At 46.3% G+C, this 16,049-nt stretch overlaps 1 protein-coding gene across 1 annotated transcript; it reads left to right on the top strand.

The window, feature by feature from the left end:
• The first annotated feature begins 2,953 nt into the window (after positions 1-2,953).
• LOC114050638 (nucleoporin-like protein 2) lies at positions 2,954-15,826 on the top strand. Its single transcript, XM_027872473.1, has 7 exons — positions 2,954-3,095; positions 4,754-4,994; positions 6,781-6,875; positions 10,424-10,500; positions 11,171-11,257; positions 12,500-12,584; positions 14,220-15,826. The coding sequence occupies exons 1-7, from the start codon at positions 2,960-2,962 to the stop codon at positions 14,792-14,794; spliced, it is 1,296 nt and encodes a 431-aa protein (XP_027728274.1). The 5' UTR covers positions 2,954-2,959; the 3' UTR covers positions 14,795-15,826.
• The last annotated feature ends 223 nt before the right edge of the window (positions 15,827-16,049 follow it).

The raw sequence follows: 16,049 nt of genomic DNA, 5'->3' as shown, positions 1-16,049 counted from the left end.
TTCGGTGAGTACAGATCATTTTAATTCCTTTTGTATTACCCTGCTAGGATGTAAACTCAAAATCTGAAGCTTAGGGTCTTTGCTTTATCGCTAAAATACCTAATGGCAGCACTCATAGGTTAAAAGAAGTCTCTGCCTTGCCATCTGCACTTTCAGTAAAATATTCCATTAAGCCCCAGGACGAGGCTGTGTAAAACACACTTCTCGTTTGCCAAGGATAACATTAATAATTGTACTGTGCGCATCAGTTGTTAAGCTTTGCACTTCATTAAACCGTTATTGATCTCTTCTTAGAGGACAGAGTTCACCTAAGATGTGCTCTGCCCAGTGTTCTCTGAAACTGTTTGTAAAATGTCAACCTTCAGGACTTAATGTCTTTTCCATATTTCAGCTTTCAAGATGATGTCTTTTCCATATCCGCCACTACATGGCCAATCAGATCTTTAGGAATCCTTTCCGTGAAGCTCTTCCCAGTAACAATTAGTTACTGATAATCTGTCTTTAGGGAATCATGTAAGCCATCGGTCATCAGTATTCATAGCTGAAATAATTAATATCCTTGTTTAACTTAAGGTAGGCTGGGCTCGATTTTGCCTCGTCTAGAAAAGATTGTGTTCAATTAGTATTTGTTTCTTAAGTTTGTAAAATACGTTTGTATTTTGATTTTGGTTGTATTCAGTGATGCTGATACTATTCTAAATTCCTAATTTCAGACATTAAAAAGAAAAAAAAAAAGAACAGTATAGTCAACGAACATATCCATACTGTAGAATTTTTCATTGTTACATTCTTAAAATCTGTGTCTTCTTCAGTAGGCTATCCATTTGCCATATCAGATACATATTAATATGATCCAGTGCAGAATGATCTGGTAGATAACTTTTTTTTTAAACATACTAGTGTTGTTTTTTAAATCCACCTGGGTAAAGTGCATGAAGTCTAGTTCATTGTTATGGTTTGTTTATGAGTAGGGGTAGCATAAAGTAAAATTTTCTTCTCTTTTTTTGTGTATCAGTCACAGGTATGGAAGTAGTTCAGAATTGGTCTATTTACTTCCTTTACTATGCTTGGAACTCTTCCAAGAAATTGCTAATGACAAGAATGATGTCCCTAACCCAGACAGGCCAGTACCTTTTTTTTTCACTGCATCCTTTCTTTTAAAGTTGTGTGCCCTGCAGTGCAGATAAATCGAACCTTTATTAATTTTTTTGAGCTCTTATTTTTTAAAGGGGACATCTGTCACTTCATGATTAAATGTTTCAGTGAACCAGAATTCATGACTTGAGTTGTCATGGTCATGTAAACATGAAAGTGTAATGTGTTGAAAATTATTGCCACCCTAAGACAAGGATCACCAACGTAACTGTCATGAACCCAACTTGAAACGGCTTGGTGAAAAAAATTTGAGCCATAAAATATGGTTCTGATAAGAAGTGAAAAATAATGCTGTTTTTTCACGGTCATTAATGATCTGGGGTATTAAAATATTCCCTTGACGTGGGTTGTTTAATCGGTAGGAACTGCATATCAGATTTATCTTTGGAATTTGGGCCTCATGCTTTTTACCAACACAACTTCTAGACCTGGACAGACTGGGAAAAGGAGGAAGAGGGAAGTAAACCTCCTCAGACAGCCTCATTTGCCAGTTTGTAAGCAAACTTACAATGTACATTCATGATAGCATTTGAAATTTTACAAAAGCTATTTCTTCACAAGCATCTTGTGTGATGCGAATTGCAAATCATATCTCTGTTTTATAGATCATGAAACTAAGCCTGGAGAAGTGATTTTCCTGGGAATTGTATAGCTAATAAGTGTAGGGAAAAGGCCTGAGGACGAAATCGGTGCTTTATGAAGCTCTCCCTCCCTCATTGTGGGATGGGTGAACTCTGAGGTTCAGTCTGACTGAAGGAGCGCTGGAGTTCAGTGTTTTACGGTGATTAACTCCCATCGAGCATTCTGGTTTCCTCATGTGGGAATTGAGGATAATATGAACACCTCCCGGGCCTGCTGAGCCAACAGCCTGACCCTGGGCCCTTTAGTTGAAGCTAGGCCTTGAGCAGAACCATGAGATGGGTGCAGGGTGACGGACCAGGGCTGGGAGGGATGCGTCCAGTCCAGCCCCCCATGGTAGGGGGACCAACGTGCCCAACCATTGACAAAGTCTGGGGTCCCTTTGACCCCCTCAAGCGGCCTTCTCCATTGTCCCCTACAGACAGCAGTGTGGGGCCAATAAAGCCTTAGTGTGGCCTAGGGGGAGTAGGCGCCATCTTGCCATCTGAGGTCTCCTTAGTCAAATTGTTCCAGGAAATGAAGTCAGGGGTCAGGGACCCCACGTCTGCCCAGAATCCCGACTTGACTATGACTGAAATTCTGAACTTTCTTCATCCAAACTAAATTCTTTAAAATCTCCAGAGGAGGGATGACCTTGTACGGGGAGCATGACCCTCCCGGGCCTCATTTTCCCTTTCTGTAAAAGGAGGGGATTTGAAACGCTGGGCTTCAGAAGGTCCCTGCTGTGGGGGCCTCGGTTTTACTACTCTGTACAATGGGCGGTGCAGGAGGTGGAGGAGTGGGCTGCATAGTGTGGAATGCGGGCTCACAAGCTGTAGGACCGCACGGGAGCGCGCCTCTAATTGAGCATGAGTCTCGTGGCCGCGCGCGGCCGTTAGCCGCGCATGCGTTCTCTGAGGCAAAGGCCTCCGGGTTAACGGTCCACTTCGGGAGTCCAGCATGGAGGCGACGCGTTCAGTGACGTCATCGCTGCGCCGCCCGGGGCTCGCCTCCTATTGGGTGTGCGGAGCTAAGCACCGCCTCCGGCCGCGCGCGTGCGGGCGCAGGAAGATGACGCTCGCTGAGGCCGCGCTCCTCGCGGCCCCGGAGTAGGAGGAGTAGCGGGAGGCCCGGGAGGCCCGCGAGGCCGCAGCGGGCGCACCGAGCCGCAGGCCTCGCCGCCGCCATGACCATCTGCCACTTCTTCCTGCAAGGCCGCTGCCGCTTCGGGGAGCGCTGCTGGAACGAGCACCCGCACGGCTGGGGCGACGGCGGCGGGGGGCGGCCTCCTCCCCCGCAGCAGTACCCGGCGGCGCCCTCCGGTACGGTGACCCCGGGGACCCCGGCCGGGTCCCAGGGCAGGCCCGCGGGCCTCGGGCCGGCGTTTACGAAGCCCCTGCTGTGTGCTGGGCGCCGAGCCGGGCCGAGGGGGCGGGGGGAAGGCCCGGAGGCGGCCCCTGCCCGTGTCAAGCATTTCCCGGCACACAGGAGGCGCCTAATTCATGCTCCCTAGACCCCGCCCGTCGTGTAGTGAGAAGGGAATCCCCCGCAGCCCGCGGCGAAGTCACGTGACTTGCCCGGGCCTCAGTTTCCTCCCCTGCCCGATGGGAACTGGGTGACGTAAGGGCCCTCCGTAAGTCAGCCTGGCGAGGTGGGCGCCGTGATCGTTCCCATTTCACAGAAGTTAAGGAGGGTCACATGATCCCAAGGCCAGAAGGCCCCCCCCTTGTGCCCCTGGGGGAGCCGGATGAGGCTTAACCCCTCCCCCAGCCCCGCAGCCGGGCCGAAGATTGTGGCAGCTGGGGGAGGGGACCTGCCCCCCCCCCCATCAGGATGAGTCCATGAGAAAGGATGTAGAGAAACCTTGGGCTGAAGATGCACAAGATGTTTGCGTCCCAGACCACCGTCGGGTAGAGAGCCAAGAGTAGTGTGTAAAGGGTGCACAATTGTCCACGTCAGGGGAGAGAGCCTTTTAGAGGCTTTTTGTCATCCCAGAGGATTGGAAGTGAAAGAAAAAGAAAAATTTCCCTTCAACTCTATTGGGAGATGCCTTCCAGCAACCCCTTTTCCTTTGCTCTTTAATAAGTTGTTTAGAGTTAAGGTATGAAATTTAGTGGTTGAGTTTTTCCACCATCACTTCATTTCTTAAAAAAAAAAAATCTGATCTCTAGGAATTCAGTCAGGGAAAAAGAATGACTCTTACCTGCAGATTCTTCAGCCTCAGCTAGGGAATTTTGGTATAAATGAGATGAGTGAACTAATGAGAAAAAAAAAATACCGTATGGACAGTACCAAGGAAAAATTGCAGTCCACGGGTCGTGATCATCCATCTTGTCTCTGAGAGTCAACTATTGGTTTATAGTAACTATACCTTAACATTAACAATTAACAGTTGCTGATATTGGAAGGATTTGAAGTACTCTACTAACACTAATTTATACCTATAATTTCTCTGAAAACCAGCAGGGAAAAAATGTCATTGTCCCTATATTAAAAGTTAAAAGACTCAAGCACATCACGTTTAGGGGCGGAGGCATCCCCTGCCTAGGACACTAATGTAAGAAACTGGTTGCTTTTTAGTTTTAGCTGTGGACTATGCACGCTTCTCTGGGGAACAGTTTTTAAATTGTTAGGTGTATGTCAGCCCAGCCTTAATAATGTGTTATTTTACTGTGAAAATATAGTACTTTCAATTCTGTTTAATAAAAATGGAGTTTTGCTATTATTTGCTTAATTGATATTATGCTTAAATCAGTTATACCATCATTGATTCTGCAAATGATAAAATTTGCCACTGTCATTTTTAAAACTAAACTGGAAATGTTATGCTTGTTGAATCCTTCCATATTCTCTAATGTTCTTAAAGATGCAATTAGATAAAACACAGTGTGTAGTTCTGTTTATGTAAGGAATGTAAAGATTCTTTTAATAAAAAGGAATGACCAATAAAGTAATATTCAGGTTTTATTTTTTATTTTAGGTTGTAGCAGAGGGGGATGGAGCAACAGTTCTCAGAGATATTCTAATGTCATCCAGCCATCTAATTTCTCCAAATCCACAGCTTGGGGGGGCAGCAGAGATCCAGGGAAGACATCCTTTGGGTCCTTTGACTCAGGGGCATCAAGTAGTGGAAGCAGAAATGTGGGGTTTTCTCAGAATAGATTCTCTACACTGAGCTCTAACCAAGTGGATGGGCAGAAAGATGACGAGGATAAACTGATGTAAGTGGCTTTGGGAAATTGACTGTTCATAGTGATAATCCTTTCTTTACATTTGTGTAATGATAGCTCATGTCTCTGCAGTGCTTGCTGTCTCATGCACAGCTTTCACATGGACTCTGACTTGACCTCTAGCACAACCTTAGTCAGTCTCAGTGGGGGGACTACAGTTTGCCTGAGGCCACACCAGAACCCAGGGCTTCAGACTTAGTCTCTGAGCATTTGACTCAAGTGCTTCCCATACCCCACAGTGCTTTATTTTTAAAGCGTCATTGATGGTTGAAACTTTTGGTGGTGGTGGTCAGTTGTGTCCAACTCTCTATGACCCCCATTTGGAGTTTTTTCGACAAAGATATCAGAGTGTTTGTCATTTCCTTCTCCTGCTCATTTGACAGATGAGGAAACTGAGGCAAACAGTAAAGTAACTTGCCCAGGGCCACACAGCTAGGAAGTATCGGAAGCTGGATTTGAACTCAGGTCCTCCTGACTCCAGACCCAGTGCTCTGTCCCCATGCTTGAACCTAGTTATGTTTATTTTTATAGATACTACTGTTAAAATTTATAATTACTTGCATATGTGCTTCAGTGTGTTAAGAAACTGAAAAGTACTATTTTAGACTTCTGGACCTGTGATCACTTCCTTTGTTGCTTGTTTTTCAGTCCTATTCAAAGTAATGAAATGCATAACTTGCTTCTTTCCTGTGAAATAGATTGAAGACATTTTTGAGGAGCAGAATTTTATGTGATCAGTGATGAAATGGCTTTGAAGTTGCTCACTGATGCTGGGATTTAGGAGCTGACTTCCTTCAGACTAGCATCCCACCCCATTGAGGGGCTTAAACAAGCCAGCTGTTTTCTTACAGCCTCTTTTCCTCTCTAGAACCCAACCAGAAAGCCTAGTAACCAGCCCCAGCAGCCTTCTAGTGGTCATTTTGAGCCCAGTGTATAATTGAAAAATAACCCCTTTTCACACTTTGTTAGGTGTGAATAAAATCCAAAATTCAGTACAGTAACCTGTTACTTAGCTTTAATTTTTTCCCATTTCTGTGAACTATTGCATTAACATTTTCCCAGTGTAATAGTGTTCTTGACAGTAACTGAGGCACAGTAGCTAAATTCGTGGGGAAAGAGAAGTTCAGGATTGCTTCTTTTGTTACATTGTAATTCTTTTGAAATGTATTTCATCGATGTATAGTGAATATATGGTAACTAGAATGTCTTGATTAGCCCAAACACTCCGTGCCCTGCCTGTTGAATAATAATTTCCTGTCTGAAATCAGGAGGGTGTTCTGCGCATTGTTGATCACAATAGCCATGAGGTCCGAGCACGGCCAGAATGGGGACAGGCTAGGGAGGCAGCAGCTGCTGAAAGTGTGACCTGCAGGGGACCGAGTGAAAGATGTGTGTTACTGTTTTTGTCAATGCACGTGTTGTTAAGGTCAGAAAATTTCTCTCCTGCGGTCTTTTGTGCTATAGCAGGTCTCCTGTTTTCTCTGAAGGCTGAGTGTTTCCATCAGTCCTAGGAGATGGGTGCAGTCTGCAGACCTTCCCCAAGACAAGGGAGGACCTTGTCGCAGCTCAGCCACCTAAAGACATTTATTTCTTTGTGTTTTAAAGAGCACTATTCAGATTAAAGAGCAAGATAAATTGGAAAATATATACATGTGTTTAAATAGATTGCCATTTGTCAGTGTTTGAAGTCGTTAAAGATGGACTTGTAATTCTCAAAGTAGTTTTTTTTTGAAGTGTAGCATTCTGAAGTCTGTTTTATTGCTTTCTCCCCCCTCAGTGAAGGAATAGCAAAAGACATGGAGGTGTGGGAGTCTTCAGGGCAGTGGACGTTCTCTGTTTATTCACCAATGAAAGAAAAGCCAAATATATCAGGTAATACAGGAATTCTCCATACGTGTGCACATTGTAGATCGCTTCTGACAGTTTTGCTGTTGGGAGAGGGAGTTTCCTCATTTGGAAGTTCCCTGTGTCCGTCTCTGTGCCAACTCCCTGATGTGTCGGGGAGGGTACGTTTCAGTCCCAAGCCAAAGGTCCTTCCGTCGGGTGAGTGCAGTCGATAGCTCCCTCCAGTGCGCTTCGCCCTCGAGTGCTGCCTTGACTGCCTTTGTGGCTTCTCTTGAAGAACAAGGGAGGTAAGCTGGCTCCTCCCTGGAGATAGGAAAGGTGCTTGGTGGCCCCTTGTGGGCTAGGTGGGACCTGGGGCCCGTGCTGCCTCTGCTGTTGCCATCACTTGTCTGGGGTCTCAGAGTGCTAATGACTACAAACCTCCAAGTATGAGAGAATCAAAAAAGACTGGGCCCCATCCCAGCTCCTGAAGACCTTGTTCTCACCAGGCCCTGCACCCAGGAAGCAGCCCTGCAGTCCCTAGTCTAGGCCTAGGAAGCTGGTGGCCTGCCTGCCATCTGGCCTCAGACAGACAAAGGGTAACACCTCGAGGCTCTCCCCTCTCCGGGGAAGTCTCCTGGTTGGCCCCTCATGGCCCCAGCGGGGTCATCCGAAGCAGGAGGCCTGAAGCTCATGCCAAGGCAATCCATGGGCTTAGGCAAGTAAGAACAGAAGCAGGACAAGTCCGAGGCGGGGTAAGCGAGGCAGGGAGGCAGGATCAAGGGAGTGAGACGCTCAGGGCTATGGAGGGATGAGTTTGCCAGGTTCTGTGCGTGTCCTGGAGGCGGGGCCCCTTTTTTAGGGCAGACCTGTCAGCAGCTACGCTTGCCTTGTTCCCTGCTGCCAAGGAGCTGGAAGGGCCCTGGTCTGCCCTCCATTTCACAACCTCGGTGGCCCCTGAGGTTGTGGGGAGCCTCTCCCTCAAAGGCTCCACCTCCTGGGTTGTTTTTCCTAGCATGTGGATCCTGCATCTCTTTGGGACTGGTTCATGACTAAAGTCTCCCCGGTACTAATCTCTCCCCCAGCCTGTCTCCTAACCTTGTGCTTTCATCCTTGTTATCCACAATAACAGCCTCGAGCACAACCCCTCCCCTCATCTCTTTTGAGCTTGGCCGTCCTCATTTGGCCTCCTAGTAAGCTCTGCTTTCTCTACGAGTTCTCCTAAACTTGCCCCAGTTAAATGGGGAAAGCTATTCCTTTCCCTCCCAAAGACTCACACACCAGGAGTAGAAAACAGCTCCCTCCTCCCTTCCCAACCTCTCCTTGTTTGTGTTCTGGACTCATCTCAGAGTCAGGATTTTGAATATATAAAATAGTTTTACAGAAGAAACCAATTGTATTGAAATGCAGATAATATCACAATGTGAATTTTTAAAAATATGTGAACTGCAGGTTAAGAAGACCTGTTCCACTGTCAGTCGGTCTGTAAGGGGGAAGGGAACAAGTATTAAGCACCTACTGTGTGCCAGGGACTGTGCTAAGCACTTGACAAAGATCATCTAGGGACAGGTCCTACCTTCCCACCATCCGCTAACGCCACCCTCTTCCTGTCCTTGACTCATATGTCCACTTAGTCTCTTGCCTGACCACCGTCTGCTCATCTACATTATGGACAATTGGACCACGTCCTCTCCTTGCAGAGGGTTCTGCTCTCATGTGCCACGAGCCAAAAGATATTTCACATGTTGACCGTGAATCCTAATAAACTCTATCCTGGGGAGATCAGGCATGAGTGAAAGAAGAAACATTTATTAAGCACTTACTGTGTCCGGTCTGTTGGCATTTCCTGTCGATGCCCCCTTCTCTGACTCTGCCGCTAGCTTGGTGTGGGCCCTCATGGCTTTTGGCTTGACCTCCCTGCCCCCTCTCTCCTGACTCTGGTCCAGCCTCCATGCAGGTCAGAACCCTTACGTGCAGAAGCCTCCTGTGTTGACTCCCTGGTGTATCCTGGGTCTGTCTGGTTTCTTGGTAGCTGTTTGCGTGTTGAGTCTCCCCATTAGGCCGGGAGCCCTTTGAGGGCAGGCGCTTTTGTCTTTTGCCTTTGTATCCCCATTGCTTAATGCAATGCCTGGCACAGAGCAGGCATTTGGTAAATGCCTATTCAGACCACTCTACCATTGAAATAGGGATTCTTAGGGGAACTGCATTAGCAGAAGGAAAAATATGTTTAGGGGGAGACTAGCTAGCAAAGGGTCTTTCTCATTTAGGAAGCAAAGACAAGACTTCTTGGGCTGGTGGGCAGAGAGCACAAACTGAGAAATGCCACACCCAGAGCTCCAGGTTGGCAGCAGAGTACAGAGAAAAGGGTTATGGCTTGGAGTCAGAGGCCCTGGGTTCAAATTCTGCGCATGTGACTTTTAGCAAGGCACAAGGCCCTTTTGGGGGCTCATTTTTCTCATCTATAAAATGAGGAGGTCACACTAGACTGGCATTAAGGGCCTTTCTAGCCCTGTATCTGTTAGTCTACAACCTAGTAGACTTGCCAGCTTCACTATGAGCAGCAGATCTACAATTTAATGTCTCGATCATTTGGCTGGAGGGAATGAAGAGCTAGGCTCAGCTCCCTGGAGTCGGCTTAAAGAACCAGGATCAGCTGAAAAGATCTGAATTATACAATTGCATTCTTTGATTTGCTATTGGGGTCTCCTGTTGGGCTTTGTAGGCACACCGTTAATAACATCGAAAGGGCAGTGAGCCGCCTTCAGGGAGCAGAGCTGGGAGATTAGGGAAAGAACTGCATCAGAACTGTGCTAAGAGATGAGAATGGGGATGGGAGACCAGCCCGGGGCCAGTAGTGCGAGAAGCGTCCCCCATCCCCCCATCCCCCCATCCCCCTGTGCTGGTCACTACCTCGTTCCTGCTGACCTGGCCCTTTGTTCCTGCCTGACTTTCTCCCCTCTGTCTGCTCCCCTCACCTCCCCACCCCGCAGAGATCCTATGGGCAGACGGACATTTCAGGGATTTTCTCATTAATGCCGCTCCCCCCATAGCCTCCTAGGCAAGTCTTAACTAGCTCCCACCTGCTCTCCAGGCTGCTCCTCCTTCAAGAAGTCATGACAAATGTGAAGATTGGATTAAATGATCTGGAAGGTTCATGAAAGAGACCTTAGAAATCTCATAATCCTTCCTTTTCATTTTACTGATAAAAAACCCCACCCAACTGAGGGTCCAGGAAACCAAGTGTGCAAGCCAGGATTCAAGCCGGGGTTTCCCAACACTGCACCCAGCACTCTCTCATTTTCCTGCGCAGATGGCAGGACGCTCTCCAGGGCAGACCATCGTCCATCCTGGTTTTCTAATAGAAGCTCCTTGAGGCTGAGGCCTTTTCAGTTTGTTCTCTGGTCCTCCATCTGCCACAGGGCCTGCATGTTCAGCATACTTAACAAACATTGCCTTGTATTGCCAACTTTTTTATACCTCTGTTCAAGTTGATTAGTAACTAATGAGATCTTTTGGGGGGCTAGCTCTGTTAGAAATTCCTATTGTTCTACTCAGATCCTCTCCCTTTTGAGATTCCAATTGATTTCGCCTTGCAGGTTTTACAGATATTTCACCAGAAGAGTTAAGACTTGAATATTCCAACTGTATAACCAGCAACACCTTACAAAGCTATGTAAGTGTATTTCCTGTTCACTTTATATTCAGACATCGTGACCAGGCATCTGACTATTTCCTCTGTTCATTATTGCTTGTTTGTAAAGTTGATGAATTTTAGTTATCTTTTTTTTTCTCTTGGGGATAGTTTGATTTATTTATTAACTTTTACTTACAAAACTTTTTTAGATGAACCAGTTACATAAAATTATGGTAACCATGGCTTTATTAATTTGGAACATCATTAGATTACTTAGAAAACCCACTGATGTAAATCTTGAAGCCCTTTCTATATGTTATGCAAATGAACACGTCCTGATGTGTCCAAGACCTCAAAGAAATAAGGCTGGGCCTTGAGAGATTTAGTAACCTTAAAAATTTTATGAACTTTGTTTCTGTCTTCTGTTGCCTGTTAGCACAGGGAGGGGTGAAGAGGATGGGTACATCTGTGCAGGGTCAATGCACATTTGTGGGTGGGCCAAAAATGCTTTTTATAACCCCTTTCAGAGCTGCAGTGGCAGATCCGATTTTGTTTAGCTTTGTAATTGGAGAAAGTTATACCTAATGGGCTTGACACGAACAGTACTTTAAATAACAGAGAGATTTTGCCTTTGTTAATGTTTAGCATTTAAAATATCCCTAAACTATTCAATAGTGACAAGCATGTTTATCCGTTGTGTTCATTTCAGTTAAGTTCTATCCAGCAATTAGTGAATCTGTGGAAGAGCAGGCTGCTTGAGCTGAAGAACATCAGTGCAGCAACCAGAGGAGCACTGGTGAGGCCCGGGGCTCAGCCCTTGGAAGAAGAAGGCTTATTCTCTTGCTGGGGAATGGATTTCCCTCTAAACAGTGTGCATATTAGGAATTATTACATGAATGTTGTCCAAAAAAGGGTTTTTGTTTTGTTTTTGAGACAGGCACTCTGAGTTTAAAGTTGGTGGTTCAGAACTTTTAGTCTCATCTTAGAGAATAATCGTATTGTCTGTTATATTTGTATCTTCAGTGCTTGGCACAGTATTTGACACAATGAGTGCTTCATAGATATCCATCTTTTCTTTCTCTCTCTCTCTTTTTCTTTCCTAAGAATACTTAGGAAACTTAAGTTTTCAGTTTTAATGTTAGTTAAACTTTTTGAGAATTGGAACAAGTTAGATTAATTCCAAGTATTTCAAGTTCAGTACTTCAGAAGTATAGAAATTGGTTTTTAAAATGGTTAGCTATAAGTATCTATTCATTGTAATGGCAGTCGACTATTATAACTGAACGCGCTTGATAATGCATGTATTCTTGGTCATTTATCAAAATCAAGAAAAAATGATTCTGATTAGTAGAAGAGGGTTCCAAATTGACCCATTTGTCTGTAATAACACTTAATATAGACTGTATAGGACCTATCAGCCTGTCATTCATATTTTTTTTTCTTTAAAACCATCTTAATAGAGGAGAAATTATGTGATTGAATAAATTATGGTATATTAATGTAATGATACTGTTAAAAAAAATAGTAAGAAGGATACTGAGAAATATGGAAGGAACTCTTCTACCAAGAAGCAGAGCCTAATTAACAGGCCCAAAGGAAAACTTTGTAACAAAAGAAGAAGAGACCGGAAGCTTCAGGTTGGGCCACTTGTCCAGGTTCCCTCGGCCACCCCCCACCTCCCCTGTCCAAGGCTGGCCTTGAACTCAGACCTTTTTGGTACAAAGGCTAGCTGTCTGTCCGCCAGACCATTTTTTGGATTTTCTGGACTTAGCCTCTCATGAAACCTGTGAGTTTGGTTTTTTTTTTTTTTTTTTTGGTAATTAAATGGATTTTAATCATGACTCAGTAGTTTATAACGTAGCCCCTGAGGTGCCTGATTATGTCTGTGCATTTGTAGTTCAGTCTGAAGCAGACACTGAAATGTGCCCTTTTCTATTTGAATTTAAGTGAAGTGAAGGGGTCTTGTCTAGGCAGTTGCATGGGAAAAGTCTTTCTCAAAATGAACAATTGAAAATTGTATTTGCATTTGTTCTTTAAGCTTTCTAAACTGAAGAACGAAGGGGGTCAAGTGGCTCCCACCTTTGGATTGCATAGTCAGCAAACCTCCGCATTTGATTCAACAGGTAAGTTCCTGAGGGGTCTGCTTAGGTTTGTCATCATGTCTCACACTGAGGAGAGAACGTGGCAGAGTGAGTGGAATGGTCGACTTGGAGACCACAATGCCATGGCCCAAGGCGCTCTCCCTGTCTGCCTCCATTTCTTCATCTGTGAAATGGGGATAATCCTGCCTGTGGTTCCTTCCTCACAGGGCTGGGGTGAGGCTCACACAGTGTAACGTGTGGAAAGCGCCTGCCTAAGTTTAAAGTCCTCTCTCCAGGGCAGTTGGAAGTTTTAGCATCATGGTTTCAGACCCAGCTTACAAAGGCCACTCCCCTTTATCCTGGCTCCATTAGACACCAAGCTCAACGGACAGCCATGAAGGGAACAACAGACTAGACCTCTCCTTCGTTCTGAAGAACGTTTATAGGATTTGACAGGCTCCGGCCTTACAAACAAGCGGAGGAGTGATTGAGAAAGCAGAGTTTGGGGTTGCCACAGCTCTTGGAACTGATTTGATCAGACCCACATGAGCTGAAGCCCCCAAAGTGTTTGAGTTGAAATGCCGTGTGTAGGGAAAGATGGATTCTGATCTTCCTGAAATGGCTGCACTAGCAAACTCCCATGTGCAGGGGGGTTTATGCAAGGAAAATACTTTCTCCTGCCCCTCACACTGACTCTGTTGACCTCAGAAAGTTCAAAGCTGCCCCCGCAGGTCCCCTGGGGGAGAGGACCAGATGTGTCTGTTAGAATGATAACAGAAGGGACGCAGCCCCAGCAGGTGACAGGCTTCCGTCAGTGGGCTGGGGAGGTGAAGAAAGTGTAAGGGTTCCTGGGGAAGAGAGCTTCAGGGAGCCAGTTGTAATAAAAGTGGTGGCCGATGGCCCAGCAGGTGTGCTAGGTATTTATTTACAGGAGCCAGATAAAGGGAAGTGGACTGATGCCTAAGCCCACTGCTCAGTCAACAGCTCTCTGCGTAATTGTTTACATAACTTAGGAAATGTTATTGTTTGTTTTGTTCTCTGGCGGTTTTTTTTTGGGGGGGGGGATACTTTTTTTTAAAGTGGAGTGAGACCAATTTAGGTTGGGAGGCCCCGCATCTTCTGCATCCCGTCTCCCCTCCATCCCCTTGCCTCATCTTTGTGGCAAGTGGGTCTGTGTTGGGATGAGATCGTGGTCCTTGTTGCTCCTAAGCCCACCCGCAGCCTGGCTCAGAGCTGGGGACACAGGCATGCAAGGTGTGGTCAGATCCCCTGCCTTGGGAATTGTTCGGGCTGAGCTTCCTTCCCTAGCGAAGATGCCCAGCCGTGGCACTGGACCTAATTAACAGTTTAAAGGGACTTTGTTCTCTCTCCCCTTCCCAGCCCTTTGTCTGCTCTTTCCCTTCCTCCTAATTACTCCCACTGCTGTGGTGCTTTAAGATTTCCCAAAGCACTTTAATCATTTCAATGCTGGGGGGTGGGGAGCATCCCAGTGTTCTCTCTGAGAAAGCAGAGTCTGGAGTTGTTGAAGTGCCCCCCCAGTGACCCTCAGGAAATGTTGGCCTCGGGACCCCCAGAGGGTCAGGTCCTCTCCCCAAAATGAAAGCCGGGAAGAGAGCCAAGGAGGCCCGCAGATTTTCTGGACTTAGCAGGTTTCTTTTCTTTTTTCTGTCATTGCAGGTTTCCCAGTGAACAGTAGCAGCAGTAGCGGCGCTCAGAATTTTAGTTTTAAGCCCACTTCGGCCTTTGGTGCTGCCCCTTCTAGCAGCAGCACGTCAGTGTTTGGGGCTGCAGTGATGCCGACCGCTCCGGCACTGACAGCTTCATCTTCTTCTAATTCGACTCTGACCACCTCTGCTCCCACTTCCTTTGGATTTGGGGAGGCGGCAGCCGTCTCGGCAGCATCTTTTTCATTTAAAAGCCTGGAAGTTTTTAACTTTGGATCAGCTGGGTTTTCAGGATTTCCTGCTTCCTCTCCAGTAGGCACAGCAGGTGCCTCTGGCAGCCCTGCCTTTGGCCCCTCGGGCTCCGGCTCCGGGGCCACGCCGTTTGGACTGTCTGCCGGTGGCTTTGGGCAGAGCGGTGCCTCGTCCACCCTCCCATCATCCAGGGGCAGTGACACAGCCTCGGCCGAGCACTTATTCACACCCAAAAACGAACTGACTGCCGAAGAACTCAAACAGTTTGTAGCAAAGAAATTTACGTTAGGAAAGGTTCCTCTCAAGCCACCCCCAGAAGGGCTTCTGAGCATCTAACAGGACCCTTTTTCAATACAAGAGAGCATGCTTTTTCAGTGGTCATTTGATCAGTGGGCACGTGTGATGTTAACTAAGATGTCCAGTCTTCGCACAGAATTTTTTTGGCTTTGAAGTATTTTATTTTCCTTGGTTATGTTTTCGTGTCCTAGGCCAGGCAGTTAGAATCACAGCACATCACCATTAGGAGCTGGGGGCTTCTCTTAATGTCATTGTGAATGGGACGACTGACTGAGTGTTAGCGGGATACCGGGTGGCTTTGTCCTGGCCCCAACCACACACATTCACCTCTTGGCACTGGAACTTTCAGAGGCTGCATCCTGGTCTCCAGCCAAAAGAGAACGTGATAGCCAGCTTACAAAATGAATGTAACAGGCCTAGAACTTTCCTTCAAGGTAAAGGGGACGTGTGTGAAGTGCATGTTTAAAATAGAACCTGAGAAGTTTTTATTCCTAGGCAACAGTAGGCATTTTTTCCTTCTCCCAAGTTTGTATCCCTTTTGATTTTGCAAAAAAAACCCCAAAACTTTCAATCCTAGGCTTTGCCAATTGAATGACTTTCAGCATTTGTATGATGACTTACATCTTGATAGCAGAGTGATTGCTGTAATCCTAATTGTTCTCTGTGTCTTCTGAAGAACATCCCCATCTGATAAATGAATAGTGGGAGAAATGGAAGCTGTGACCTGCCCCATGAGCTCATGGCGAGTGTATAATGGGCCCAGGCTTCTCCGGTTCTGCTTGGGAGCCTTCTGTGCAGAATTGTTGAACACATTTGAGTCTCCTCTTTGTCCTCAGCCCAGGAGGAGTGGGCTATTGTACCGTTTATCCTGTGAAGGACTGAAGGCAAAGACCTGCAATTACCACTTGATAAAATACATCCTAAGTTGTCTAATGTGGGAGTCTCATATGCCTCCTTTTTTAAACCTGGAGAGCTCCACAGCCAGCACTGGAGATGGTATGGCTGTGTACGTTGGTATCTTTTGGATTGGGCTGGTTTTTTAGTGGAAATAAAAACTTTGCCTAGCAACTATGTTCTGTGTGAATATAGTGTGCATGATGGTGTTCACCAGCAAAGAGCAACTGAGTTTGGCATCCTTTTGAAGTGCCACATAGGGATTTTGTAGCTGCCAGGCCCAGGACTGGGCACCAGGGCTTCTGATCCATGCACTTCCCCACCCCACTAAGCCTCAGGCAGGCAGTCCTGGAGCCAGCCTACCCCAGAGAGGTCTCCTAGGAGCCAGCTGTCTGAAACT

Source organism: Vombatus ursinus, unplaced genomic scaffold, assembly GCF_900497805.2.
Source record: "Vombatus ursinus unplaced genomic scaffold, bare-nosed wombat genome assembly UNPS02014799.1, whole genome shotgun sequence".
In the NCBI taxonomy this organism is placed as follows: domain Eukaryota; kingdom Metazoa; phylum Chordata; class Mammalia; order Diprotodontia; family Vombatidae; genus Vombatus; species Vombatus ursinus.
This window is presented reverse-complemented; position numbering and strand designations above follow the sequence as displayed.